Source organism: Mobula hypostoma, chromosome 8, assembly GCF_963921235.1.
Source record: "Mobula hypostoma chromosome 8, sMobHyp1.1, whole genome shotgun sequence".
Lineage (NCBI taxonomy): Eukaryota > Metazoa > Chordata > Chondrichthyes > Myliobatiformes > Myliobatidae > Mobula > Mobula hypostoma.
The window spans coordinates 43,793,570-43,820,960 of NC_086104.1; the positions used below are offsets into that span (position 1 = coordinate 43,793,570).

General features: G+C 39.3%; 1 protein-coding gene across 1 annotated transcript in view; it reads right to left on the minus strand.

The window, feature by feature from the left end:
• Positions 1–1,148: 1,148 nt before the first annotated feature.
• The window catches only part of tgfb2 (transforming growth factor, beta 2), a 72,105-nt gene continuing 45,862 nt past the window's right edge, over positions 1,149–27,391 (minus strand). The window contains exons 3-7 of the mRNA XM_063055749.1: positions 22,447–22,579; positions 22,206–22,316; positions 14,423–14,597; positions 6,447–6,600; positions 1,149–5,104 (exon numbers count right to left, since the gene is read on the minus strand). Coding sequence (XP_062911819.1) covers positions 4,946–5,104; positions 6,447–6,600; positions 14,423–14,597; positions 22,206–22,316; positions 22,447–22,579 — 732 coding nt within the window. The 3' untranslated portion in view covers positions 1,149–4,945. The remainder of the gene's footprint in view (positions 5,105–6,446; positions 6,601–14,422; positions 14,598–22,205; positions 22,317–22,446; positions 22,580–27,391) is intronic.

Here is a 27,391-nt window from a genome sequence, read left to right on the forward strand (position 1 = left end):
TCAGCAGTTTCTTTTTTGCTCTTAATCCTAGCATCTGCAATCTCTTGTGCCGGCATTAAACTTAAGCATCGTTCCTTGATTAAGCAAAGGTCTGGCATCTTCATTCTTTTCTTTCTGTCACATATCTCTTTCTTTGATCCAATATTACTTTTAAGTTTTATTTACTCTGCCTAAACAGCACTATTTATTTTGCTTACTCAAATATTTTTTGCTCCTAGATTTCCATCAACCATTAAAAAATTTGACAAGTTTTGATACAATTGACACTCAAACAGCTGCTTTGTTATAATAAAATGAAGTGATAAATATTTCCAAATTGGCAGCAGTACATAATCAGGCTAATAGCTGGCTTGGTTCTCAGGGCCCATATCTCAAACATTTGGATTAGTTCTCCCTACAGAAGAATGCATTCATTTTGAAGCATATTAAAAGCAGAAACAGTGTTTATTTCAATTGTACACGATTGAGATCACATTCTTAATTTGGTCACCACCTACATTCACACATCTGTCACTTACTTGTCTTTCTTATCTTGGCATTATTATCATGTATTACCACCTGTTACATACCCATCTGTCAATTGTACTGCAGTGAAAAATTTGAACTATTTCTCTGACTAGTCAGGCTCTAACCAAAAGAAATATTAAAAGCCTGACAAACACCAGCAATTGAAAAGTCAGAAAGGTTTCTATATTTCCTTTATTTTAAAATATATTTAAAATATAAACTGTAATTTCTCGGATATTCTGGGGACTTCCCACGGATTCTGCAAAAATTTGCAAAAGATCTTCCCAGTTTCTCTTTTAAATATGGGTTATCAATGGTAATTAGTCATTCAATGCATCTCAGTGAATGATTCACTTAAATGCTGGTGAATTATATTCTGCTTAAAATATTTAACTAAAATACAGTGTATTGGTTACTTTAGTCTTTTCCAACAATAACAGTCTTTGAGAGCAATGGTAAAAAGGATCTTAATTGTGTATATCAACCCAGTTTTCAGCCAACAGATATCTGGATTATGATCTCCCCATAATCTGAGTAAGAACATTTTGGATGCTAGGCTGCTGTACATCTGTAAAATAGTTTCTCCAATAAGTCAAGGACTGCCAAAAAAGTAAAACTGAAATAATTTATTTAACCACCAGAGCACCACAAGATTTGCAGGCTTCACAGACACACCATGTGTTAAGATACATAGTAATTAGCCAACAAATATGTATGTTTGACCAAAAATGTATGTTTGTAAGATAAAACAAGGAAAAAGCACCCACCCTCCCACCTAAATGGTAAGATCATAAAATGTCCAACATTTACGAAGGATCAAGAAATAAGTATACAATTTTAAAAAAAACAATAGATTCAGAGACTTCAGCATTACAAGAGAAAGCTTTATAATAGTATCAGTGCAATCCCGAGGAAAAGAAACTTCATCCTAATGGGGCAAAAAAAGCAGCAGAAAGAAATATTGAGCAGAATACAGAGATAGGTCTTTTTTTTAATGTATTCAATATTTGGCTGCGTCCAGCGCAGTCAAGATTGGTTTGATTAATCAAACTAACTCTGGCATCCCATCGCCTTCCATTACAGCTAAAAGACAAATTATGCCATTCATACGGAGATCCTCATACCATCCACAATGAATGATACTCAGAGTGTTAAAGATAGGTTACCCCTCACCAAAGTGCTTCAACATGTCAGAAGCTATTTCCGTGTATTTATCCACAATACATATTTTGCGAATTTCAACTGCTGTTTAAAAAGTGTTAGAAGAGAACTAAATTGAGCCCACTGTCTTCATGAAAAAGGTATTTGGCAAACAATTTTTTCATTTGTCTGAAACACATGACACAATTACCTCATAGATGTAAATCCAGCCAAAATGTATCATTGCAGGCAATATTACAATAATGAAGATGATGCATGAGTCTTCACACTTGCCAAATAAGACATTTTGCCAACTACTTTTTTTTTGAAGGCACTGATCCTTTAAAATGATTTACACTTTATATCTCAATGAACAATGTAAATCATATGGGAAAATATGTAAAATGAACAGGCAGTATTATAAAATAGTTAACATGGTTTCATCATCTAGTATGATGAGCATCACAGGCACAAGGATTTTTAAATGGCTTAAATGAATGTCCTATCCACATCAATGAGTCATAAGAAGTAATGAGGAGAATCTGGATATTTATTTTATTTATAAAACTACATCAGCATATTTTCCACTGTATATCTTAAGGAAGCTGTCAAAGGTCATTGTTATTTCCATGAGTTAACTTGTGAAAGTTTAGCACGGAGTTTCTTGCATATTTTTCTAGTGACCTTATATTTAGTTTGCACTTATGATATGAATGGAAATAGTCACAACACTGGGATATTCCCATGGTATAATAATAAAAGACTTTTGAAATTAATAATTAAGGTAGGTTTTTCACAATTAAAATTCATAAAAGTAAAAAAAAACATACATTATGATAAAACTGACTTTTTATTATAACTCTCCAAGCAATACCTAACACATGAATATTCCTGCTGTTATCAGCTGTGAGGTGTTACCATGTGGAGCATACATGCTGTTTTCTAGCTGCACCCTAGTTACTGACCAGGGATACTCCTGAGGCAATGTAGAAAGGCACCTCTCCCTTGGTAATCATCATGCTGTATAGAAGGGAACCTATCTTGCCTCCATTGTATTTTTTTGAAAAAATTGATCCACATCATTGCTATTTTCCTAAAGCAATGGTTGCTGTCGCATGAATTTGTCCGCAATAACCTATTCTAAGCTATTATTTTAAGTTAGTTCATAGTCACTCTGCCAGTTATTACAATGTTTATTGATGAAGATTTAAATAGCATTTGCCCAAGGAAGGCATTATCCAGCAGCCAGGGATACTGGGCTAACAAAGGTAGAAAGTTCAGAAATCCTAATTAAGAATGTAGCACTTTGTAAAGGAAGATTAAATCATGGATCTTCTATTCTAGAAGAAATGTTTTAATGTGATGGGCAGAGGAAATCTGAGATTTGCCACCTTTTAGCCTAAACAGACATGCCTCATGGCTCATTCACCAGCAAAGTAGTATCAAAGGATTTAGCACTATTATTTTGTCTTCTGTGGTTATACAATGAAAGAAAGAAATGAAGCTCTCCTGGAAGGAAGACCCATCCCAGTGTTCAAAAGGCACATGAAGGAACTCTGTTAATGACAGAAAAGCATGGGGTTTAATGGATCAACGAACCCTAATGATTTTTATTCTGTTGAAAAAATACTTGGTCTCCACTTGAAATGAGAGCAACACCAAATGAAGAACTGCAGACACAGAACCATACCCTCTTATTCCATGTTGCAGCATCTTATAGCATCCCTAATATAACATGATAATAAAGACACAATCCTAGAATTTTACTGTCGACCCGATTCAAGCCCAAAACAGAATGGGTATTTGGCTACTCTTGCAGACAAAATGTTATAACCTTGGTGTAAACAGAAGCATCAATTTCACGTTGTAGTTCTAATTTCTTTATTTTTTTTAAACAATACTGTACACATTTCAGTTTTGTGTTTGCTAATTGTTCACTCATATGTAACTGGCAACAATAAAGCATCACACTAACAAATTTAAAAACAGAAATTATAGCAGAGTTAGAGTTGAAATTTTGTATACAAATTGATGATCAGTTTGGAGAAAGGAGAAAGCTAATGTTATTTAACACTTTCTGTTTGATATGTGGGAGCAAGGGACATTTATTTAACTGCTTTTAAAGATGAAATCTAAGGATAGAGCCCAGACACCTGAGAGCGCAATGAAAATAAGCCCCCAATACTTTATTTTCTGCAAATACATTTGCCCTGGATTTGGAGGAATCTGCTCCCGCTGCACTGACTTGCTCAACAGGAGGGCAGATTGAAGAGATGGTAGAAAGATCACTGCACCTGAGTTAATGCTTAGCCAGTTTTTTTCAGATATTAAAAATAGAGGCCATAATACTATAAGTCCCACTGATTGTGAATGCTGACCTCTGAACTTCTGACCTGCCCCCCTGCACAGGAACAGGACCATCACAATTGCGCATGAAAATCTGTAAACCCAAACCAAGTAGTAGATAAAACTTGCAATTACTGTATTCAATATCTGCTACCCTCTGATCGCTGATCACTGCAGCTAATTACCCAATCAGCACACAGACTATGTACCACTACATTTCTGAGGTTAACATGTTTACAGATGTTAAAACTAATGCAGAGGGAGAAAGGAAAGTGTTATCTGACTATTATTTTGAAAAGTTAACCCCTTCTCACCAAATTATGCTAATCTTTATTTTGCCTGATATTCTTTACTATGAAGGCACTTCTTCGATAAAGTATCCTAACATTTGGATTCTATGTGTTTCACTTAACATTTCCTTCTTTCTCCTGTCACTCTGATTTTTAGGCCCAAGTGCTTACTGATAGCATTTCAAGCCAATATGATATTTGACCATTCAAAATGATTTCAAATTTTCTTGCCATATTCTGCCATATTGACCCAATAACACATCCCTCGATGAACAGATCAGCAATATATTTTATTATACTTGTGCCCTTAGAAAGAATTTTATAGGATGCCAACTGCATAACAATACACAAGAGATCAAGTAAGGCACGGGACCTGTACAGCATTTCCACTAAGTGGGACTCCTTTTATTTCACATATTAACACTTACAATTCTTCCAGTGTTTTATTTTTTTAAAAAAATTAAAGGTTCTGTGTCTCATCTATCACACTAAAATAGTAAGTGAAGGATAGAATTAAAGCCTTCAATGTACATTTTTTGCTTCTTTTGTTTCTGTTGGTAGTTAAACAAGAAAATAGTTTCCGAATAGTTCAAACTAGTACCGTGTATTGTTCTTTTGTTTAACACTGATGAACCTGGGATTTTCAAGGGATGTATTCATTCTTAGCTGCATTTGCAGGACTTAACTATCATATTTGAAAGGTGTTCAATTTTGGGATTTTTGCCAATGAAATAGAGGATAGTGAGTGGCTCCAGGTCTTGAGAAACACAGCAAGGAGAGGCGGAAGCTTCGGGGTTTATATTGTTGTACAGGCCAAGTATCTGAAATAAAGAAAACATCCTTTAGTCTGCCAAGTAATCTTTCAGGAAAAAAAAACAGTCATATGGCCTGTGGTCATTCTAGTAGGAAGTTTATATATGACTGAAAGAATAAATAGTCACTTGAGAAATATCTTAAACAAACACAGCCTAACTGGGAGAAAGAAAGGTACAGTTGTTGAACACTGCTCCATTGAATAGGCAAAAGAGAATTGTTTTTGTGCTTTGTAACTTAATAAAGCAACATTACAGTAATGTTTCTTCCAAGAAAAATGTGGCACTTGATTTTTAGTTGATACCCAGCCCAAACCAGATGGCCGTGGTGTATTTAATATAATTCTATGGCAATGTGTAAAATGCTGCCGTTACACCAGCTTGCTCTCTTTAGGCATCTGTAAATATTTTGGATGCCTCCCAGAGATTAAACAAAACCCTGATATATCTCTTAATAGATTCTTCTCACAAGTAGATTTTCATCAAAAAAAATTGCATAATGGGCTGACTGCACTTAAATGTTCTAATATCATTCGGGACTTCAATGTGCTCAGACTGTCTTGCGAAACTTTGGTGACACAAAAGATTTAACTGCTACCATTCTACCCAGCAATGAGCTATCATGGGATAATGCTCAATTGCATAGAATTTATGTTTATTAGCTGTAAAATGGTTTTATAAAAACTGATCAGGTGGACTACTAGGGGTGATATTATGAACCTGGAGTCCTTTCATCGAAAGAACCTGGAAACCCAGAGTAACTGGTGGAAGCAGCGACCCATTTCCCAAACTGCCCACAATCTGACCCTGCCAGGGACAAAGACTGCAGCTCCCACATCCTTCCTCCTCAGCCTTTTTGTGTTTTCTCACTCAGTGAATGAACCATATCATGGTGTAGCTTGTCAAATAAATACGTAGTCCTATTTATTATAATTTACCAAAAGACATTTTGATTCAAAAGGAATTTATGGAGCAATGCATTAAAAGAAAATGATAAAATTCATAGGTATCAAATGGTTCCCAATTACGGAAATCTCATCAGAATCAGGCAAAGATGGTGCAGACCACAACCTTTTCTTTTTTCACTTGCGAATGTGCAGACATTAGCAGATAAAAGAGCATTTGCAATACATAATCTTTACTTGTATACTTCTATTGACTAATTTTCCAATGGTTCATACTTTCTTTGAAAAAATATTTTAAAAATGAATAACATACTGCTATTTTCCAGCATAATAAATAGATCAAACTGGATATTACATGCAATTAACAATATTGTAAAAGATCTAAACATCAAAACTGTTTAATATAATGGTGTTAATATGGTCATGTTGTCAAAGGTGGTACTTACCTGACTGTGTTGAGTGTCTGAACTCCACAGGTAAGGACAGGCTCCAGCACAGAAGTTGGCATTGTAGCCCTTGGGTTCATGAATCCATTTCCACCCTAGATCTCTTCGGAAGTCAATGTACAGTGGGCGTAAACAGCAATTATCCTGTAAATTTCTGTCAATGAATAAAAATTCTCAATTAAATGTCAGAAATATGTAAAATGTTGCTCTCTTCTTTCCAATTTCTGTTCTGTTTTCCTGATAATAGCCAGAATTTTAAGCATGCAAGAGTATGGCTAAAGCAGGATTCATTTTTCACTTGGGATGTGGGTGTGATCAAAGGTTGGCATTTGTTGCCCATCACAATCTGCCAAGAACTGATAATACTGAGTTGCTTGTAAAACAACTTCAGAGGTGCTTTCAATTATTCGGCAGTAAATGTAAAACAAAATCAGTTTAAATACATATTTTTACCTATATCTATTTAGACACAATGGATAATTATCTACAGCTGTGGAAATTATGATAAAACTATCAACCCAGTGCTTAGCTACAATTAAAAAGGGGCAAAGAAATTTGTGTTTTGTATTAGCATAGAGTACAAACGAAAGGAGATGGTATCATTCCAATACAAGGTGTTGGCCGGAATCATCTCGATTACTTTAGTGTGATCTTGCTGGGTGCATCTTGGCTCCCTTGTTTGTAACATTCAGGCAGCTGATTTTCATCAATTCTTTCAAAAGTGCAATTGAAGTTCAGGGGATTACCACATCTAGTATTAAATGTAGCACTTTATTAATTTAGGACATTCATATTTGAAGAATCCAGGCAGATCGTACACAAACTCAACTGTTGGCATAGCTACTAGAAATTGAACCACATAACATCAAGTTTTCCTGTACTGTGTTATGTAATCTGTTTGAAAAATAAAAAGTAATTCAAATTCATGGTAAGATGCATGCATGATGAAGTCTGTGACTTTTGTTCTGAATCTTTGAGTCCTGATGTACTCCCAATCTATCTGCAGACTGGGAGTGTAGAAACATGAAGTCACAGCAGTTGGTATGGCCTACTCTGGAGTTAGGGCATACAGCAAATATTAAGTTCAACAGCAGCCATTTTTTCAGATTTGAATGTGGATTGCAGCTTGATTTTAAAATTCAGCTTAGGACTGAAGGGTCTTGGCCCAGAACATTGACGGTTTACTTTTTTTCCCATAGATGCTGCCTGGCCTGCTGAGCTCCTCCAACATTTTGTGTGTGTTGCTAACTCTCCATTTAGACCTCAGATGCCTGCATATTCATGAATATGGCCTATGGTCAGTGAGAATTAATATTCATTTTGGATGTCTGGAGTGTGGGTACAAAGAAGGTACTGTTTGAAAACTATATGTAACTCAAAGGAAGCATAAGATACATAAAAACATAAGAAATAGGAGCAGGAGCAGGCCATCTGGCCTGTCGAGCCTGCTTTGCCATTCAATAAGATCATGGATGATCTGGCGATGGACTCATCTCCACCTACCTGCCTTTCCCTCTGAACCCTTAATTCCCCTACTTACAAAAATCTATCCAACCTTGTCTTAAATATATTTACTGAGGTAGCCTCCACGGCTTTTTTGGGCAGAGAGTTCCACAGATTCACCACTCTCTGGGAAAAGCAGTTCCTCCTTATCTCCATCCTAAATCTACTTCCCTGAATCTTGAAGTTTTGTCCCATTGTAGTTATAGAATTGTCCTGCTGTTACCTTTGATCTTTAGCATGTAAAAATGTCATGTAATATTGGGTTGAGCAGGCCTCTTCTTCCAACAGTGTCTCAATATTCCTGATTGGTCAAGGCAAGGAAAATCATATAAGCCATGATGAAATAGCAGAGCAGACTTGATGGGCCAAATGGCCTAATTCTGCTCCTATATCTTACAGTCTAACTTATTGCCTGCTGCTCGTTTCAGCTGAATAAAACACTTCTATATACACTAGCTTCAGTACTTTTCCAGTGATATTGTTGACAGTTACAACAGTACCTATGAACAAACTTCAAAGTGACCCAAGGGGAATTTCCCTGAGCAGGTGCCCTGTTGGAGTAGAGAACCTACTTGAACAAACATCCTCTCGGTGATTCACTTAGCCGACACTCCCTCTGAGCCACAGCATGCTAGTTACAGATCCTAACCTCCCTGAGTTCATACACTTCACCCGATTCACACACCCATCCGCCTACTTGTCTTCTAATCAAACACAACTTATCCTCTACGTCTGACACTCTTTGCCTGACCACCGACCCAACTACCTGAACATAGACGCCATCACTAACTATAAACGCCACGTTCCTGACTTCCAATCATACCTTCTGACCACCTATCCTAACTAGACCTGTTACCCTACCCAATTGTCTGACTTCATCCACTATCCCATTCCTGGACCCATTTCCCCGCCCTCTAGGTTACTGACGCCATCTCCAGACAATGAAGCCATTCCCAGTCATCCAAACCCACCACAAAACCGCTACTAACACTACTCTTGCTGAACAAGTGGAATGAGAGTAGATGAAATTGAAAGTGGAGATACAAGTTATAAAAAGTGGGCTAAAATGGAATTTGCCATTTATAGTGAGAATTCAATCTGCACACAAAGATATTTGCTAACAAATTGAAAATTCTGTGTGGAATTGTAGTCTTTACTTAGTATATAATATAAACATTATATTTACTGGGGAAGTCTAGGGTAGCAAGAAAAACATCAAACATTGGGACACAGAGGTCCTACAAAATTTAATAACAGACCCTAGTTTGTCCTTTGACACCCAACATACTACTATCTAAATTTATTAACTGAAAGAATAATGGGAGATGGCTAATTTTATCTATTGTATTTTATTTGGAGATACAGCACAATAACAAGACCTTCCAACCCAATTGAGCCTGCACTGCCCAATTACACCAACTAAGCGGTACAGTGTTGTAATGTGGAAGGAAACCAGGCCACCCGTAGGAAATGCATGCAGTCATAGGGAGATTGTACATACTCATTGCAGACAGCTACTACTACTACTATGTCGACTCAGGCCTAGGGGGACGGCATTGGGCACGATGACAGACTCTCCACTTCTCCCTCTCCCTCATCAGTGTGTTCAGTTCATCTACATTAGCCACGCTGCTGTCTTCTAGGAGCGTGTTGACCACAGTCTTGGGAGGGCGCCCAGGGTTCATCCTCCCGTGCTTGGGCTCCCATATGATGACTAGGCTGGCAGGTAGCGCGGGGTGGCGTAGACAGTGCCCCGCTAGTTGCAGTCTTCTCACCTCGATTTTAGTGGTGAGCATTGGTAGGTCAACACAGAGCTCGACGTTTGTCATGTGCTGTTGCCAACTCACGTCATGAGCCATCCGGAACATTCGTGTATAGCAACCATCTAGAGACTTTCGCATCGTCTTGGTGAGTGTCCACGTCTCGCATCCGTATGTGAGAATGGACTCTATGACTGCTATGAAGATCCTCTTTTTAAGCCCTCTGGTCAGGTTCGAATTGCAGACAGCGGTGGAATTTAATGGATTTTCATTGTTTTATTTAGGGATACAGCAGAGTAACAGGCCCTCTGGCCCATGAGTCTGTGTCGCCCAGTTACACCAATGTCACCAATTAACCCTCTAACCTGTATGTCTTTGGAATGTGGGAGGAACCTGGAGCACCCTGAGCCAACCCCCGCAGTCATGGGGAGAATGTACTGATCTGCAATAGATAGCAGCAGAAACTGAACCCGGTTGCTGCACTGTCATCATGCTAACCACTATACCACAATGTCACCCAAATAAAAATAAGTATGAAAAAAATGAAGAGATTTCTCCAGCTTTGCCAAGACAGTATAGTAACACAGCTCAAAATGTCCTTCCTTATAAACTAACACCACACAATCTTCCTTTTTTAGGACTTAACCGTCTGACAGGAGGATTAAGATTGAGGGCATTATATCAGCAGAGCTTTCACCGGATACCATGCACTGAGTAAACAATATAAATTACTGAGAAGATCTAGAACAAATACCTTAAAGTGTGTATTCTCCAAAATGGAGAAGACTGAAAATACATTTGATTGAAGCATGATAGAAGAATAAAGATAATGATGATGAGAAAAAGAGTTAATTCTCTTTTTCATTAGAGACCATATATTATGATACGGGGTAAACATTAAATCCAACAAAAGTAAAAAAATGATAAAAGAGTGAGAAATTATGGGAATGTGAAATGCTTCATTGTAAATGGTGATAAGTTATATAGAGTTCCACAAAGGAAAATGAAACGAAAAGCAGAATAAGCTACAGCTAGAACCATGGGCAACGGAGTTTTAGGTGAAACTTTTTTTCACAGAGAATAGTGAGTATCTGGATCCACCTACCAGAGTAAGTGGTTGAGGCAGGCACAACTGCAAAAATTAAGAGGCATCTGGATAGGTACATGGACGGGATGGCTTGGACAGTTAAAGGCCAAATGTGGGCAACTGGAACTAATAGGGAAGGTGCTACGGCTGGCATCGACCAGTTGGGCTGAAGGGCCTGTTTCCGTGCTATATTCCCTCCGTGACACTATGACTCTAAGGCCTGTGCAGAGTTCTATGAAAATTAGACAATATGATTTATAAAACTAGAGCACTCAATGTCTTGTAGATCCTTGAGGCTCTCTGTCACAAATGGCAATTGACGTGGGGTCAATTCCTAATTTGAAATCTGTTGTTCTAAACTATTAAAGTATACAGGGCTAAATAGGTCACACATCAACAGGAGATATGTGAATGGCAGAACAGATTCAAAGGATCAGCATTTAATATGTGTTTGATAACTGTCTCCACAATTCAATGTTGTACCAAATTTCATGTATCTGTGATCTCCTGCAACCCACTAAAATGGGTGCCCCATTATCATGAAACTACGGCCAACCATTAAGCTGCAAGACCTTGGCTTCAATACCTCCCTGTGCAATTGGATCCTCAATTTCCTCATTTGCAGACCCCAGACAGTTTGGATTGGCAACAACATCTCCTCCACGACCTCCGTCAGCACAGGTGCACCCCAAGGCTGTGTGCGTGACCTTCTGCTCTACTCGTTTTATACTCATGATTACGAGGCTAAGCACAGCTCCAAAGCCGTATTTAAGTTTGCTGATGACACCACTGTTATTGGCCAAATCAAAGGTGGAGACGAATCAGCAAATAGGAGGGAGATTGAAAATCTGGCTGAGCGGTGCTACAACCACCTCTCGCTCGATGTCAGCAAGACCAAGGAGCTGGTCATCGACTTTAGGAGAAGGAAACCGGATGTCCATGAGCCAGTCCCTAATGGGGGAATTAGAGATGGAGAGGCTCAGCAACTTTAACTTTCTTGGTGTTATCATTTCAGAGGATCTGTCCTAGGCCCAACATGTAAGTGCGATTATGAAGAAAGTGTTTCAATGCCTTTAATTCCTTATAAGTTTGTGTAGATTTGTCATGACATCGAAAACATTGACAAACTTTATAGATGTGTGGTGGAGAGTATATTAACTGGTTGCATCATGGCCTGGTATGGAAACACAAATGCCCTTGAACGGAAAATCCAACAAATAGTAGTAGATGCAGCTCGGCCCACCATGGATAAAGCCCTCCCCACCAATGAGCGCATCTACATGGAGTGCTGTACAGGAAAGCAGCATCCTTCATCAAGGACCCCCACTACCCAGACCATGCTCTCTTCTTGTTGCTGTCATTAGGAAGATGGTACAGGAGCCTCAGGACCCATATCACCAGGTTCAGGAACAGCCATTACCTTCAAACATCAGGCTCTTGAACCAGAGGGAATAACTTCCCCATCACTGAACTGTTACCACAACTGTCCTCGATACGTATTTTTAAAATCATTATTTCTTTTTATTTTTTGTTGTCTTTTGCCCACTGGTTGCTTGTCAATCCTGTTGGGTGTGATCTTTCATTGATTCTATTGTGTTTTTTTGAATTTACTGAGTAAGCCCGCAAGAAAACTAATCTCAGTTTTGTATATAGTAACATACATGTACTTTGATAATAAATTTTCTTTGAACTTAGAAAATGCACCCCACATCTCACCCAAAGGGAAACAAGAGAACAGAAGTAGACAGTGTTATAATGGTATCAGAGTTGTGCTAAAGAGAATATGGATCTGTGATCAAGCAGATCACCAGAAATGGGCTAAAAAATGGCTGATGGAATTTAATGCAGACAAGTGCGAGGTGTTGCTCTACGGTTGGACCGACTGTGTAGATCTTACACAGTGAACGGTGGGGCACTGAGGGGTGTGGTAGAACAAAGGGATCTGGGAATACAGGTACGTAATTCATTGAAAGTAGTGTCACAGGTCGACAGGATCATAAAGGAAACTTTTGGCACATTGGCCTTTATAAATCAATGTGTTGAATAGAGGAGATGAGTTGTTATATTGAGGTTGAATAAGATGCCAGTAAGGCCTAACTTGGAGTATTGTGTGCCGTTTCCGTCACCTACCTACAAGAAGTATGTAAATAAGGTTGAAAGAATATAAAGACAGCTTACAAGGATGTTGCTGGCTCTGGAGGACCTGAGTTATACAGAAACATTGAATAGGTTAAGACTTTATTCCTCAGAACACAGAAGATTGAGAGGAGATTTGTGAGGTATACAAAATTATGAGGGGCATAGATAGGGTAAACGCAAGCTGGCTTCTTCCACTGAGGTTGAGTCGGTCTACAACCAGAGGTCATGGCTTAAGGGTGAAAGGTGAAAACTTTAAGGGGAACCTTCACTCAGAATGTCATGAGAGTGTGAAATCATCTGCCAGCAGAAGTGGTGCATGGGAGCTCGATTTTGATGTTTAAGTGAAGTTTGGATAGGTACATGGATAGCAAGGATATGGGGGCCCCTGTGCAGGTTGATGGGAGTGGGCAGTTTAAATAGTTTTGAGATGGACTAGATGGGCTGAAGGGCCTGTTTCTATGCTGTACTTCGAAGACCGCCCCTGTCTGCAAATGGAGTAGCAGTATATTTGTGCTGCTCTTAGTTTTCTTTCTCTCCCCCTAGTTTAAGCTTTGAATTTAAAATTTTTAGGCTTGCTGATTCTTGAGGGGGAACAATATGTCCATGTCTACAAGAAGCGGGAAGAATTTACCTGAACCTAGTGATAAAGGTAATGGGAAAGGAAAGGTGCAAAAGGAAAGATCTGATGAAATGCCATAGTGGGCTGAAGATATCGTTCGGACACTGAATTCAATTAAGGATCAGAATGGATCAATTAAAGACCAACTGGAAAAGAATAGTAATGAAATGAAGTCATTTCTGGGAAAACTTAAAGACCTGGAAACTCAAGTTATTTCGCATGAAGAGGAAATGAAGATAACTAAGCAAAAGTTATCTGAAGCTACAACTCGTTTGGAAAGATATCAAAATAAGATTATAGACCTGGAAACTAGGTCTCAATGAAAGAATATACGAATTGTTGGGCTGCAAGAAGAAGCTGAAGATGGAGATTTAACTGCCTACTTTGGTAAGCTTTTCCACACTTTATTTCCTACCATTCTATCAAAGCCGCCTGCTATAGAAAGGGCAGACAGGGCGTTTATCTCGAAATTGAAGGATTCTATGCTGTACTTCTCTATGACTCATAAAAGAGCTGGGGACAAAGTGTGGTTCAGTGGTTGAGATGGAGAAAGATGAGCTGTGGGTGCTGTGAGGTGTGGGTGACAGAGGGCATGGCATCAGTGACCAGAGAACAGAGTTTGTACTTTGTAACTAAGATGATAACTTTAATTTACCTGATGTCTAGATCATATTCATGAATGCAAAATATATCCTTATATCTTTGGAAAATAAACTTGCATGAAGGCTTAAAAGACTTAGCAACCTATCAGATCAGATTGAGGGGACAGTATTATCTGCCTTTTACATGTTATAAATGATTTAAGCCTTAAGGCATTTTTGTGCTTCCAAAGACACATGGAGCAAAGTGCAATGCATGTACATATTACCTAAAGCAAAATGTGGCATCCAGTGCACGCTTCTTCCGTCGGCTAGATTGCTGTGACTCAAGTCTGTAGGTTGGTAATAGCATGAGGAGGAGATGTGCTGTCTTCCCAATTTGGTCCTTACCCTTTTTTCCCTTATCCACGCCAGAATAATCTCCTGGGTAGTTGTCAGGAATTCCTTTAAAACAAACAGCTCAAATTAGAGAAGATTTCAATGCAAGTTGGTAACTTCAGCACATCTCTAAAAGGCTTTCAAAAATATCTTCCATACACTATATCCTAATTACAAACCCCATTTCCAGAAAAGTTGGGATATTTTCCAAAATGCAATAAAAACAAAAATCTGTGATATGTTAATTCACGTGAACCTTTATTTAACTGACAAAAGTACAAAGAAAAGATTTTCAGTAGTTTTACTGACCAACTTAATTGTATTTTGTAAATATACGCAAATTTAGAATTTGCTGGCTGCAACACACTCAACAAAAGTTGGGACAGAGTTAATATAAGATTGAAAAGTGCACAGAATATTCAAGTAACACCGGTTTGGAAGACTCCACATTAAGCAGGCTACAACAGGAATTCTGCAGATGCTGGAAATTCAAGCAACACACATAAAAGTTGCTGGTGAACACAGCAGGCCAGGCAGCATCTCTAGGAAGAGGTGCAGTCGACGTTTCAGGCTGGGGTGATATACTGCGTCCGGTGCTCCCGATGTGGCCTTTTATATATTGGCGAGACCCGACGCAGACTGGGAGACCACTTTGCTGAACATCTACGCTCTGTCCGCCAGAGAAAGCAGGATCTCCCAGTGGCCACACATTTTAATTCCACATCCCATTCCCATTCTGACATGTCTATCCACGGCCTCCTCTACTGTAAAGATGAAGCCACACTCAGGTTGGAGGAACAACACCTTATATTCCGTCTGGGTAGCCTCCAACCTGATGGCATGAACATTGACCTCTAACTTCCGCTAATGCCCCACCTCCCCCTCATACCCCATCTTTTACTTATTTTCATACACACATTCTTTCTCTCACTCTCCTTTTTCTCCCTCTGTCCCTCTGAATATACCCCTTGCCCATCCTCTGGGTCCCCCCCCCTTGTCTTTCTTCCCGGACCTCCCGTCCCATGATCCTCTCTTATCCCTTTTGCCTATCACCTGTCCAGCTCTTGGCTCCATCCCTCCCCCTCCTGTCTTCTCCTATCATTTTGGATCTCCCCCTCCCCCTCCAACTTTCAAATCCCTTACTCACTTTTCCTTCAGTTAGTCCTGACGAAGGATCTCGGCCTGAAACGTCGACTGCACCTCTTCCTAGAGATGCTGCCTGGCCTGCTGCGTTCACCAGCAACTTTTATGTGTGTTACATTAAGCAGGCTAATTGGTAGCAGGTGAGGTATCATGAGTGGGTATAAAAGTAGCATCCATCAAAGGCTCAGAATTTGCAAGCAAGGATGGGTCGTGGCTCACCCCTTTGTGCCAAAATTCATGAGAGAATTGTTAGTCAGTTCAACAGGAACATTTCTCAACGCAAGATTGCAGAGAATTTAGGTCTTTCAACATCTACAGTACATAATATTGTGAAAAGATTCAGAGATTCAGAGAATTCAGAGACATCTCAGTGAGTAAAGGGCAAGGTCGGAAACCACTGTTGAATGCACGTGATCTTCGAGCCCTCAGGCGGCACTGCCTAAGAAACTGTCATGCTACTGTGACAATTATAGCCACCTGCAACTTGAAACTGTATTACGCAAGGAGGAAGCCATACATCAACTCCATGTAGAAACGCCGGCGAGTTCTCTGGGCCTGAGCTCATCTCAGATGGACCGAAAGACTGTGGAACTGTGTGCTGTGGTCAGATGAGTCCACATTTCAGCTCGTTTTCGGAAAAAACAGGAGTCGAGTTCTCCGTGCCAAAGATGAAAACGACCATCCAGATTGTTATCAGTGAAAGGTGTAAAAGCCAGCACCTGTGATGGTATGGGGGTGCATCAGTGCCCACGGCATGGGTGAGTTGCATGTATGTGAAGGTACCATTGACTCTGAGGCGTATATTAGGATTTTAGAGAGACATATGTTGCCATCAAAGCGACGTCTCTTCCCGGGACATCCATGCTTATTTCAGCAGGACAATACCAGACCACATTCTGCACGGGCTACAACAGCGTGGCTTTGTAGACACAGAGTGCGTGTGCTTGACTGGCCTGCTGCCAGTCCAGATCTATCTCCTATTGAAAATGTATGGCGCATCATGAAGAGGAGAATCAGACAACAGAGACCACGGACTGTTGAGCAGCTGAAGTCTTATATCAAGAGAGAATGGACAAAATTTCCAATTGCAAATCTACTACAGTTTGTATTCTCAGTTCCAAAATGATTTAAAAGTGTTATTAAAATGAAAGGTGATGTAACACAATGGTAAACATGCCTCTGTCCCAACTTTTGTTGAGTGTGTTGCAGCCATCAAATTCTAAATTTGTGTATGTTTACAAAATACAATTAAGTTGGTCAGTAAGACTATTGAAAATCTTTTCTTTGTACTTTTGTCAGTTAAATAAAGGTTCACGTGAATTAACATATCACAGATTTTTGTTTTTATTGCATTTTGGAAAATATCCCAACTTTTCTGGAAATGGGGTTTGTACTTGAAATAAATTTCACCTGTCTTTTGGATATAAATTAGATGCTGCAGAATTCTGCACTCTCCAAACATTGAGCTTGCTTTTAATACTGAGTGCATTCTGACTGGTTTCAGTACAGCTGAGGGAGAAAAATGAATGACGCTAGAGGTAGATGGGGATTGTCCATTTGTACAATTCAGGCTTCCACGAGCAACACCCACAAAATGCTGGAGGAACTCATCAGGCCAGGCAGCATCTATGGAAAAGAGTACAGTCGACGTTTTGGGCTGAGACCCTTCAGCAGGACTGGAGACAAAAAGATGAGGAGTCAGGGTTAGAAGGGACGGGACGAAGAAACACAAGAAAAGCAGTTGAAGGCAGTGCTGATGGTGGAGGAAGGGGAAGCCCCTTTCTTTGAAGGAGGACATCTCCTTCGTTCTGAAATGAAAAGCCTCTTCCTGAGAGCACTTCCGCCATCTCCAGCTGGATTGCACCACCAAGCACATCTTTCACTCCACCCCACTTTCTGCTTTCCGCAAGGATCTTTCCCTACACGACTCATTCGTCCAGTCGTCCCTCTCCACTGATCTCCCTCCTGGCACATATACTTGCAAGCAGAACAAGTGTTTCACCTGCCCCTATGCCTCCTCCCTCACTACCATTCAGGGCCCCAAACAGTCCTTCCAGGTGAGGCGGCACTTCACCTGCCAGTCTGCTGGGGTCATTTATTGTATCTGATGCTCCCAGTATGGCCGCCTATATATCGGTGAGACCTGATATAGATTGGGAGACCGCTTCAATGAGCACCTACGCTCTGCCAGAAAAATGGGATCTCCCAGTAGCCACCCATTTTAATTCCACTCCTCATTCCCATTCTGACACGTCCATCCATGGCTTCCTCTATGGTCGCAATGAGGCCACACTCAGGTTGGAGGAGCAACATCTTACATCCATCTGGGTAGCCTCTAACTGGAAGGCATGAATGTCGATTTCTTGAACTTCCAATAATGCCCCCCCACACCTTCTCTATTCCCCATCTCCTTTTCCCTCTCTCACCGCATCTCCTTGCCTGCCTATCACCTCCCTCTGGTGCTCCTCCCACTTCTTCTTTCTTCCAAGGTCCTCTGTCCTCTCCTATTAGATTCTCGCTTCTCCAGCCCTGTATCTCTTTCACCAATCACCTTCCCAGCTCTTCACTTCACTCCCCACCTCCTAACTTCACCTATCATCTTGTGTTTCTTCCTCCCTCCCTTCTAACTCTGACTCCTCATCTTTATTACACCAGTCCTGCTGAAGGGTCTCAGCCCGAGACGTTGACTGTTCCATAGATACTGCCTGACCTGCTGAGTTCCTCCAGCATTTTGTGTGCGTTCCTCGGATTTCCAGCATCAGCAGATTTTCTCTTGGTTGATAAAATTCAGTCTGTTAGCACTGTCATGTCCAGTCCAGAGGGCTCCTTGGTTGCACTACCATCTTCTTGCCGACTTTAAAAGCTGAGTGATTGAGATAAATGTTCTGCTGTAAGTAGGAGGGAAAGTGGGATCTCAGATCTCTCTAGGCAAGTCAATACAGAAGTGAACTGCATTTTAATTCATGGAAAATCTTTCATCAATGACAACTATATAATATCGGCTTATCATGGCTATGAATGAGATGAAAAGTTGTTCTAAAATTTAGTTCCCTATCAACCCATCCACCACTAGCCTTACAAGCTAAACTTACAGAAATCAATGTTGATATGCTTGGGTTTGTACCAACCAGCTTCTTAGTGGTTCATGCTACTCTGTGCTTTCAGTTTCAGTATTTTCAGATCAGCATTATCCCAGGCCATGTCTGCAACAGCCCTTTGGGAGCTGTAGATTTTCCACTGGTGATAACATTCTACTATTTGCATTGTTTTCATTATAAACAAATTAAAAAAAACATGGTTCAAAGGATATATCTGTTATTCTATTCTGACGATGGTGCACAGAACCACTCTTGAAAGGAATGAAATGGGAAGTCTCCTCAGGGAGCTGTTTGAGTCCTCTGCTATGTATGATTCCAATGCTTTTATTTAACATCAGATTTCCATAACAATGGGCATTGGCACCAAAGATAGCTGCAGGCTCAGCATGTACATAATAATGAGTTAGAAAAGTAGCTTAAGGCTACATCCTCACTACGCCAGATAATTTCGAAAATGCCGGTTTCGAGAAAAAAACAATAGGTGTCCACACTAAGCGTTTTTCAAAATATCTCTGTCCACATTAGACGGATATTTGGGTGAATCTCCTCTACTGGGCATGCACAGGACACACAGAAAACAAGCGAAGAGGAAACGGTATACTTGGTGCGCGTTTGTCCAGTTACAGAGTAGAAAAACTTAAAAGGAATTGCTCTTGGCTCTCGCGTAGGAGGACTTAAAATTTAAAAAAACAAATACTGGAGCATATGGAGGCAACCGACAGAGAGCTCACGGACAGTATGACCTGGCTGACGACAAACATTGAAAAACTGACCAACTCTGTTGCATTAATAAAGCACCTTGTTAAGTGTATAAAACATGTCTGCATCAGTGTTATCTTGTATTTCCATACAATGTTACATTAGGCTGTTACACATCTATTGTCAGAGAAGAACTTGCATAAATAGGTAAACCACCTTCATACAAGCAAGGACAGAAAACAGGGCAAAGTGAGTATACTTATTTATTCAGTAAGCTATGGGTCAAAGTATTTGGTGAGCACATTTCTAACTCTTCTGGCTTCAGTCTCGTTGCCGTCTGTTCTGAAATTGTTAGGTTCTGCGAAGCGCAGAATCAAATATTGCTGTGATGATTGTACGCTCTAGTATCAATTGTTTGGTGAAAATAAAGTAGTAATAATAATAATAATAAGAAGAAGACAATCAAATGCTGCACTGTCGCCATCTGTTCTGGCACATCATGACAGTGGTTTTCAAAAGCTCCGGTTACCACGTACACACTGCAACGGATATTAGGCATTTTCAGATTTATTCACTCTGGTGACAATTTCTGAAAATCTCCATTTTCGGGTGATGAAAACGCCGTTTTAGTGTGGACAGAGGGTCAAAATGAAGAGAAAAAGCTTCATTTTCAAAATTATGCGGCGTAGCGTGGACATAGCCTAAGCCATTAGGTGACCCATGCTTGCATACCCAAGGCTCCATTTCTACTGGCACCCCAAGACATTGACAATGAACCCGAAATCTTTCAGGTTAATAATTCTGAGGTACTAGATAACAAAAGATCGATAAAAGGTCAGTGCCTACCTTTCACTGAATCACCAATTTGGTTTTCAAGCCTAATTATCCTCTTAGCAGCTAGTTGCTAAAAAAAGGTCCCCAAAGCCAGCCCAGCATTTGGCATCATCATCCTCTTTCTATCACCAATTCTGACCATACAGTGCTTTTGAAGTGACGCAAGCCACAGACCAGGCACTCCACAATTTGCCATGTTCTGGAGCAGAGGCCAGCATGAAAATTGGCCCCATTTTCCCTGGGTGTAAGTGTTTCTTTTTAGAAAACCCATTATCTCAAATTTAGGAAGGCTTTAAATGGGTAAAATGCACTATTTATGAGGTAACACAAGCTGTAAAAGTTCTCAAAGCGATTGCCATAACAACTCCTGAAATAAAAGCAAACCAGAGGCACTTCATCCCTAGGTTCTCAGTTCTCCTTTGGTGTTAAGGTTCTCACTACAATTCTCATTTCACAAACTGATAATGCTAATGAAAGGCACTGAAATGCCACAGATCAGAGTGCTTAGATTTTTAGTCGGATTTTGGTGTCACAATAGTAACTAAAATACTTTGCTTTATTGTTAGAACTTAAAGATCTAATATAACATTACTGTGAAATTCCATAAATATGACCTAACCAGGGTCTGATAACTTAAGGAATCTCTGGAATGCTTACTGTTTCCAGTAGCAAGATCAATTTTTTCCAGCAACTGTAATGCACTTTACTGAGGTGGTGTACTAAGTGCAGTTACAGCTGCTCAAAGTCCTGAATTCCAGTGGTGGTCCCAGCAATGATAGGGAGAGGTTAGGTCAATAAAATTAAGATTTAGGAAAGAACTAAGTTTCTAAACATTGTTTTAGTTGCAATTTGGGCATCAAACGAAGTGTTTTTTATTTTTTAAAATATAGTACTGGGTCCTCTTAAATGTAAGAATATTAAAGCTTTCATATACAGATATTATTTTGGCTTTGAGCCCCTTTTATTACCACTTTCTCATTATTATTAAGTGGCATAGTTGATTCATTAGTTTTGCTTAATTCAAATTGTTATGCTATGAAGTGTTAAACGAATACTATTTATCAAAGGAACAAAGAATGGTAATATATTAACCAAACAGAAAAATATTTCCATTAGCATTCACCTTTGATCTCACAGTCTCCAAAAACATTTTTAAACTAATCATCCATTTCTTTTTTAAGACTTTATAGTTGATGATATTGGAGAATGCATGTCCTTGCCCCAAAACAGTTACAAAATCAATATTTGGGGAATTTTATAAAAATTCTAAGCTGTGCAAATGATCTGTTTTTAAAATGTATGTAAAAGTCAAGACTATTTTGGTATCAAGAGAATTTCCTCTGTGGACTCAATCTGCCTGATCACTGTGATAAGGAACATTTTGAAGTCATTATTCATACATGTTGCTTTTTCTATAAGAAATTTGAAGTATTTTAATGAATGCCTACAAAAGGCAAGGTTTATGAGCATCTCACAGCATGGAGTTAGATCATTTCACTTAAAAGTGACACCCAAGAAAGAAATTTCATGATGTAGATTTTCTGTCATTACCTCTGACCCTTCGTCAAAAGTTAGATTCAAAATTTAAAAACACACATTTGTTTTCCACTCTCATTCCCAGCTCTATTGAGAAATACATTATGCCATTGTCTCCCAGTAAATGCCATTGATATTTTTCACCTATATTGATTCAAGATACAGATATCGCAATTTTGGCTTCAATAATACAACATCGAGATAAATGAAAACAACAAGGCAAAAGATGTGGATCAATTAACAAATAGCTTATTTACAGAAACTGAACCCAAAGTTATCCAGTTATATTTATCAAGCGGTGTGGACCATGATAGGCCAAAATGTCACAAAAACTTCTTTTATAACATTATAAACTGTCATTTACCTGCAAATCGAACTTCCAGCTCTTCACTCTTATTTGGTATAATATAATTACTTGAAGGCACAAATGTGCAACATGGGCAATGTAGACTTATTTTAAAGCCACTGTTTCTCTCTACAAAAGACAAAATATTAAATTAATAAATGTATATTACCACACATATATTACAGAATCAAAATTTTATTTAAAAATAATTTTAGGCAATTTTAGTACCTAAATGGAGATAAAAACCACAGGGTTTTACCTCGATGGAGTAACCATTCATTGACTGTCTCTGTAACATCAAAGGAAAGCCATTCGCCTTCAGTTCTCGTCCGTACAACTTTACTATCAATATACCGATGGCTTGGAGATGATATGTCTTTGTGCTTTAGAATCTGAGAATAAAAATGCAATGCAAATTAATCGGATCACTTTCTATGAATAAGAGTCAGCCAACCTCATGGATATCAAGAGAGAGCAGCAAAGGAACAAAATTCTCAGCCAGTAATTGAAATATTATGCAAAATATAGGTATAATAAAATGTGCAATATAATTCTGGAACTACCACTATCGTACAAGTTGTGGAGGGGTTTGTGTGTTTTTTCTTTATGCACTGTATGCTAAAGGATATCAGGAAAAGATAATGAACAGATTTGAAGTACATAAACACAAGAAAATCCGCATTTGCTGGAAATCTGGCCTGCTGAGTTCCTTCAGCATTTTGTATGTGTTGCTTTGAGGTACAGAATCATCAGTCTTGCTGAATACTCTTGATCCTCCGTCCTTTCTTTATGACTACATTTTGCCTTTATAATTTGTAGGACAAAAATTAGTGTGAGTGGATCTGAACTATTATTTTTCCTATTAAAGTGGCTCACATTCTGCAGGATGATTCATGCTCTTATATTCTAATGTGTGGACTGATATGAATCACTTCATCCCTTTCGCCAGATAGGAATGAGGAGAGTCAAAAGGACTTCTGTGTTCAGCAATAGGTTAAAAATATCCTACATCTTTGGCTTTATATTCTCCCTCCTGTTTTCTATAAATGCTGAAGGCAAACTGATGCAGGTCATAGAGTATATAAAAAATATTCAGTGCTCATGACACCATTCTTCTATTCATCCCCAAAGTTACTGTAACATGGCCTGGAAAACAAATAAATCTGAAGATGTTGCAACCTGAAACAAAAACAGAAATGCTGGAAGACATCCAAATGGTGACGTGTCTGGTTTTTATGGATAATACCTGTGGTAACTTCTACTTTGAAAAAGGCACACTCGACAACTTCATGCCAAAGAAACAACTTTATGTCGAACTTCAAAACCGTTATGTATGTACAGAGGCTTTCACAACCCGTATGGCATGGCAGGCACACTACATACAAAGCCCACCGGAAGTAAAAAGAATGAAAGTAGAAGCCCCCCATTATCCTAATTAGTATTAACTTACTTTTAGTAATGCTCACATTACAACAATACCTATATCTCTGCAGTCTTTACTATACTAAGTAATGAATCCGCTTGGTATATCCATCAAGATGTTGTAACATCACAGGAGTTACGAGTAGGACATCTGTAAATATTTCTCTGTTAGAGTTGTATTGCAGAATAGCATTTTAGATTAAGATGCTTTAACACATTCTGTTAAGTTTCTGCTATTTACAATTTGAACTTGATCATAAGACCATAAAAGATAGGAACAGAATTAGATCATCTGGCCCATTGAGTCTGCTTTGCTATTTCATCATGGCTGATATATCTTCCTCTCAAGCCCATTCCCCCACAAGACCATGAGAGATAGAAACCAGAGACCTTTGGATTATAAACATTCAAGAAAGGAATACATTTATTAAAGAGTAAATTCTATCATCCTCTCTACATTGATTACTACCGGTCAAACTCGACGCTTTGCAATTCGCCTACCGGAGCAACAGGTCAATGGCAGATGCCATCTCTCTGGCCCTACGTTCCTCCTTAGAACACCTGGAGAATAAAGACGCATACGTAAGGCTCCTTTTCATTAACTACAACTCTGCCTTTAATACCATCATTCCAAATAAACTGATTCCTAAGCTCCAGAACCTGGGTCTTAGCATTCAGATCTGCAGCTGGATCTTCAACTTCCACACAGACAGGACCCAGGCTGTAAAAATAGGAGACAAGCTCTCCTCTACAATCACTCTGAGCACCGGTGCCCCACAAGGCTGTGTACTCAGCCCCCTGCTGCACTCACTGTACACCCATGATTGTGTAGCCAAGTTTCCATCAAACTCAATATATAAGTTTGCTGATGACACAACAATTGTAGGCCGTGTCTCGGGTAATAATGGATTTGAGCACAGAGAGGAAATTAAGAACCTGGTGGCACGGTGCGAAGACAATAACCTATCCCTCAACGTCAGCAAGATGAAGGAATTGGTTGTTGACTTCAGAAGGAGTAGCGGACCGCACGACCCAATTTACATCGGTGGTGCGCAAGTGGAACAGGTCAAAAGCTTTAAGTTCCTCGGGGTCAATATCACAAACGACCTGACTTGGTCCAACCAGAGTCCACTGCTAAGAAAGTGCCTTTACTTCCTGAGAAAACTAAAGAAATTTGGCCTGTCCCCTAAAACCCTCACTAATTTTTATAGATGCACCGTCGAAAGCATTCTTCTAGGGCGCATCACAACCTGGTATGGAAGTTGTCTTGTCCAAGACCGGAATAAGCTGCAGAAGATAGTGAACACGGCGCAGCACATCACATAAACCAATCTTCTGTCCTTGGACTCACTTTACACCGCTGTCGGAGCAGTGCTGCCAGGATAATCAAGGACATGACCCACCCAGCCAACACACTTTTCATCCCTCTTCCCTCCGGGAGAAGGCTCAGGAGCTTGAAGACTCGTATGGCCAGATTTGGGAACAGCTTCTTTCCAACTGTGATAAGACTGTTGAATGGATCCTGACCCGGATCTGGGCCGTACCCTCCAAATATCCGGACCTGCCTCTCGGATTCTTTTGCACTACCTTACTTTCCATTTTTCTATTACCTATTTATGATTTATAATTTAAATTTTTAATATTTACTATCGATTTGTAATCCAGGGAGTAGGAAGCGCAGAATCAAATATTGCTGTGGTGATTGTAAGTTCTAGTATCAATTGTCTGGCGACAATAAAGTATAAAGTATACAGCGTAAGTAGATCATACATGATTTGAAGGACTCTCCACATAGGAGGAAAAAACAGTGTTGCCTACAGCACTTGCTCTACGATTATTTCAAGGTATCTTTGCTTTCCTGGAGAAAGCTTGAGAAATTAGGTGGAGTTGCCAAATTAGTAAATTTCAACCATTCATCTTAACTCAATTGTATATATCAATTTTGTGCTGGGCTAAGAGTGATTCTGTTCTCTTCAGACACTGCTAATCTGAGACCCCAAACTGTGTGATAAATTCTTCATTGTGTTTTATATTTGCAGACTATATTTTAAAATATAGAACTTATTCTTCATCTAATGATGTAAAAATTTATTATTACCTACTATAGTTATTTATACAAAATGATATACTATTTTTCCTTAAGCAAATTAACTTCTACGTTATGGATTTCAGGATTTCAGGAGAAAAGAAAATAATCCTGGTAAGAAGAGTAATGTTAATTGTTCCATAATCAAGGACATACAAGTACATTAGATAGTAGGATTCTTGCTTTGCATATTCTGGAGAAGATTATAATTTCAATGCAGGATTATTATCAGGTTTCTCTTTTGACATAAACACAAAATACTCTGCAGATGCTGGGGTCAAAGCAACACTCACAACACGTGGGAGGAACTCAGCAGGTCGGGCAGCATCTGTGGAAACGATAAGTCGACGTTTCCACAGATGCTGCCCAACCTGCTGAGTTCCTCCAGCGTGTTGTGAGTGTTGCTTCTCTTTTGACATTATGGGAATTGCCTAATGGTACAACCTGCATTAGTGGATAGTGAAATATAGTCACTCGCTTCAAAGCTAATTGTCAATTGTGTGTGTTGAGGTCCTGAGACCAACGACATGTGTGAATTGTAGAATTGTATTTCTTCATGAGCTTGAGCCATGAAATTCTATATAGTGGATTCCAGTTAACTGAGACACATTGGGACCAGAAGTTTTTGGCCCAATAAAGCGGCTGCCCCAATTAGCTGAAGTTTCATGGAAATAGTTAGAAAGGTATAAAAAAAGACAAACTACTGTTTAACAAATTATGTATTTAAATGAAATACAGAACTAATTAGAACACTCTCAATACAACTACAGTACGATAAAACTGTGGCAACACATACAAAATGCTGAAGGAACTTGGCAGTGAGGCATAATCCATGAAAAGAGCAAACAGTTGATGTTTCAGGCTGAGGCCCTTCATCAGGACTGATGAAGGGTCTTGAACTAAAACATCAACTGTTTTCTCTTTCCCTTGGATGCTGCTTGGCCTACTGAGTTCATCCAGCATTTTTGTGTATGTTGCTTTGGATTTCCAGCAACAACAGATTCTCATGTGTTTGTGCCTATAAAACTGTATATTAGTTCCTAATATTTATTGATGGAGGAATTCATCCATTGTACGCTACAGCATTCTTTTGATTGACTGTTAATAAACAAAGTCAGTGCAGACACCTGGTGTAGATAATGGACTACCTTCATACAATTCTATCAACAATTGCAAACTTCAAATCTTCATTTTCATTGTAACATTCAAGATGATTGTTGATACCTTCAAATTCTTCATAGCTCTTGAAGTAGTGAAACAGTTTCGTTTTCACTCCTGGTCATTTGTGACATCTCCAAGCCTGAATGCTTCAAACAGCAGCAAGCAGAGCAATTCTGAATTGTCTTACTGCTTATTTCTCACCAACTATCAGTGACAAAAATCACTGTTTTCTGAACAGAAGCTGACATATCTGGCACTATTTAAAAACTGTTCCTTCTAAGCATGGTGTAGTGTCTAATGGCCTCATACGTGCACATGCCTGTCGCTAGATAGGAACTGTCCAGCAACAGCTTCCTGGTCCAATTAAGTAGCACAATGTCCCAAATATACGGAGGGAATCCCATACATTTCATTGATTAGTTTTTGTTTAAGTGTTTTCCCAACTAAGTGGCTGCCCTGATTAACTGATAACCCAATTAGCCAGAATCCACTGTAATCCTAAAATTCTATCGGACAATTGTGGTGGTATTGTCTT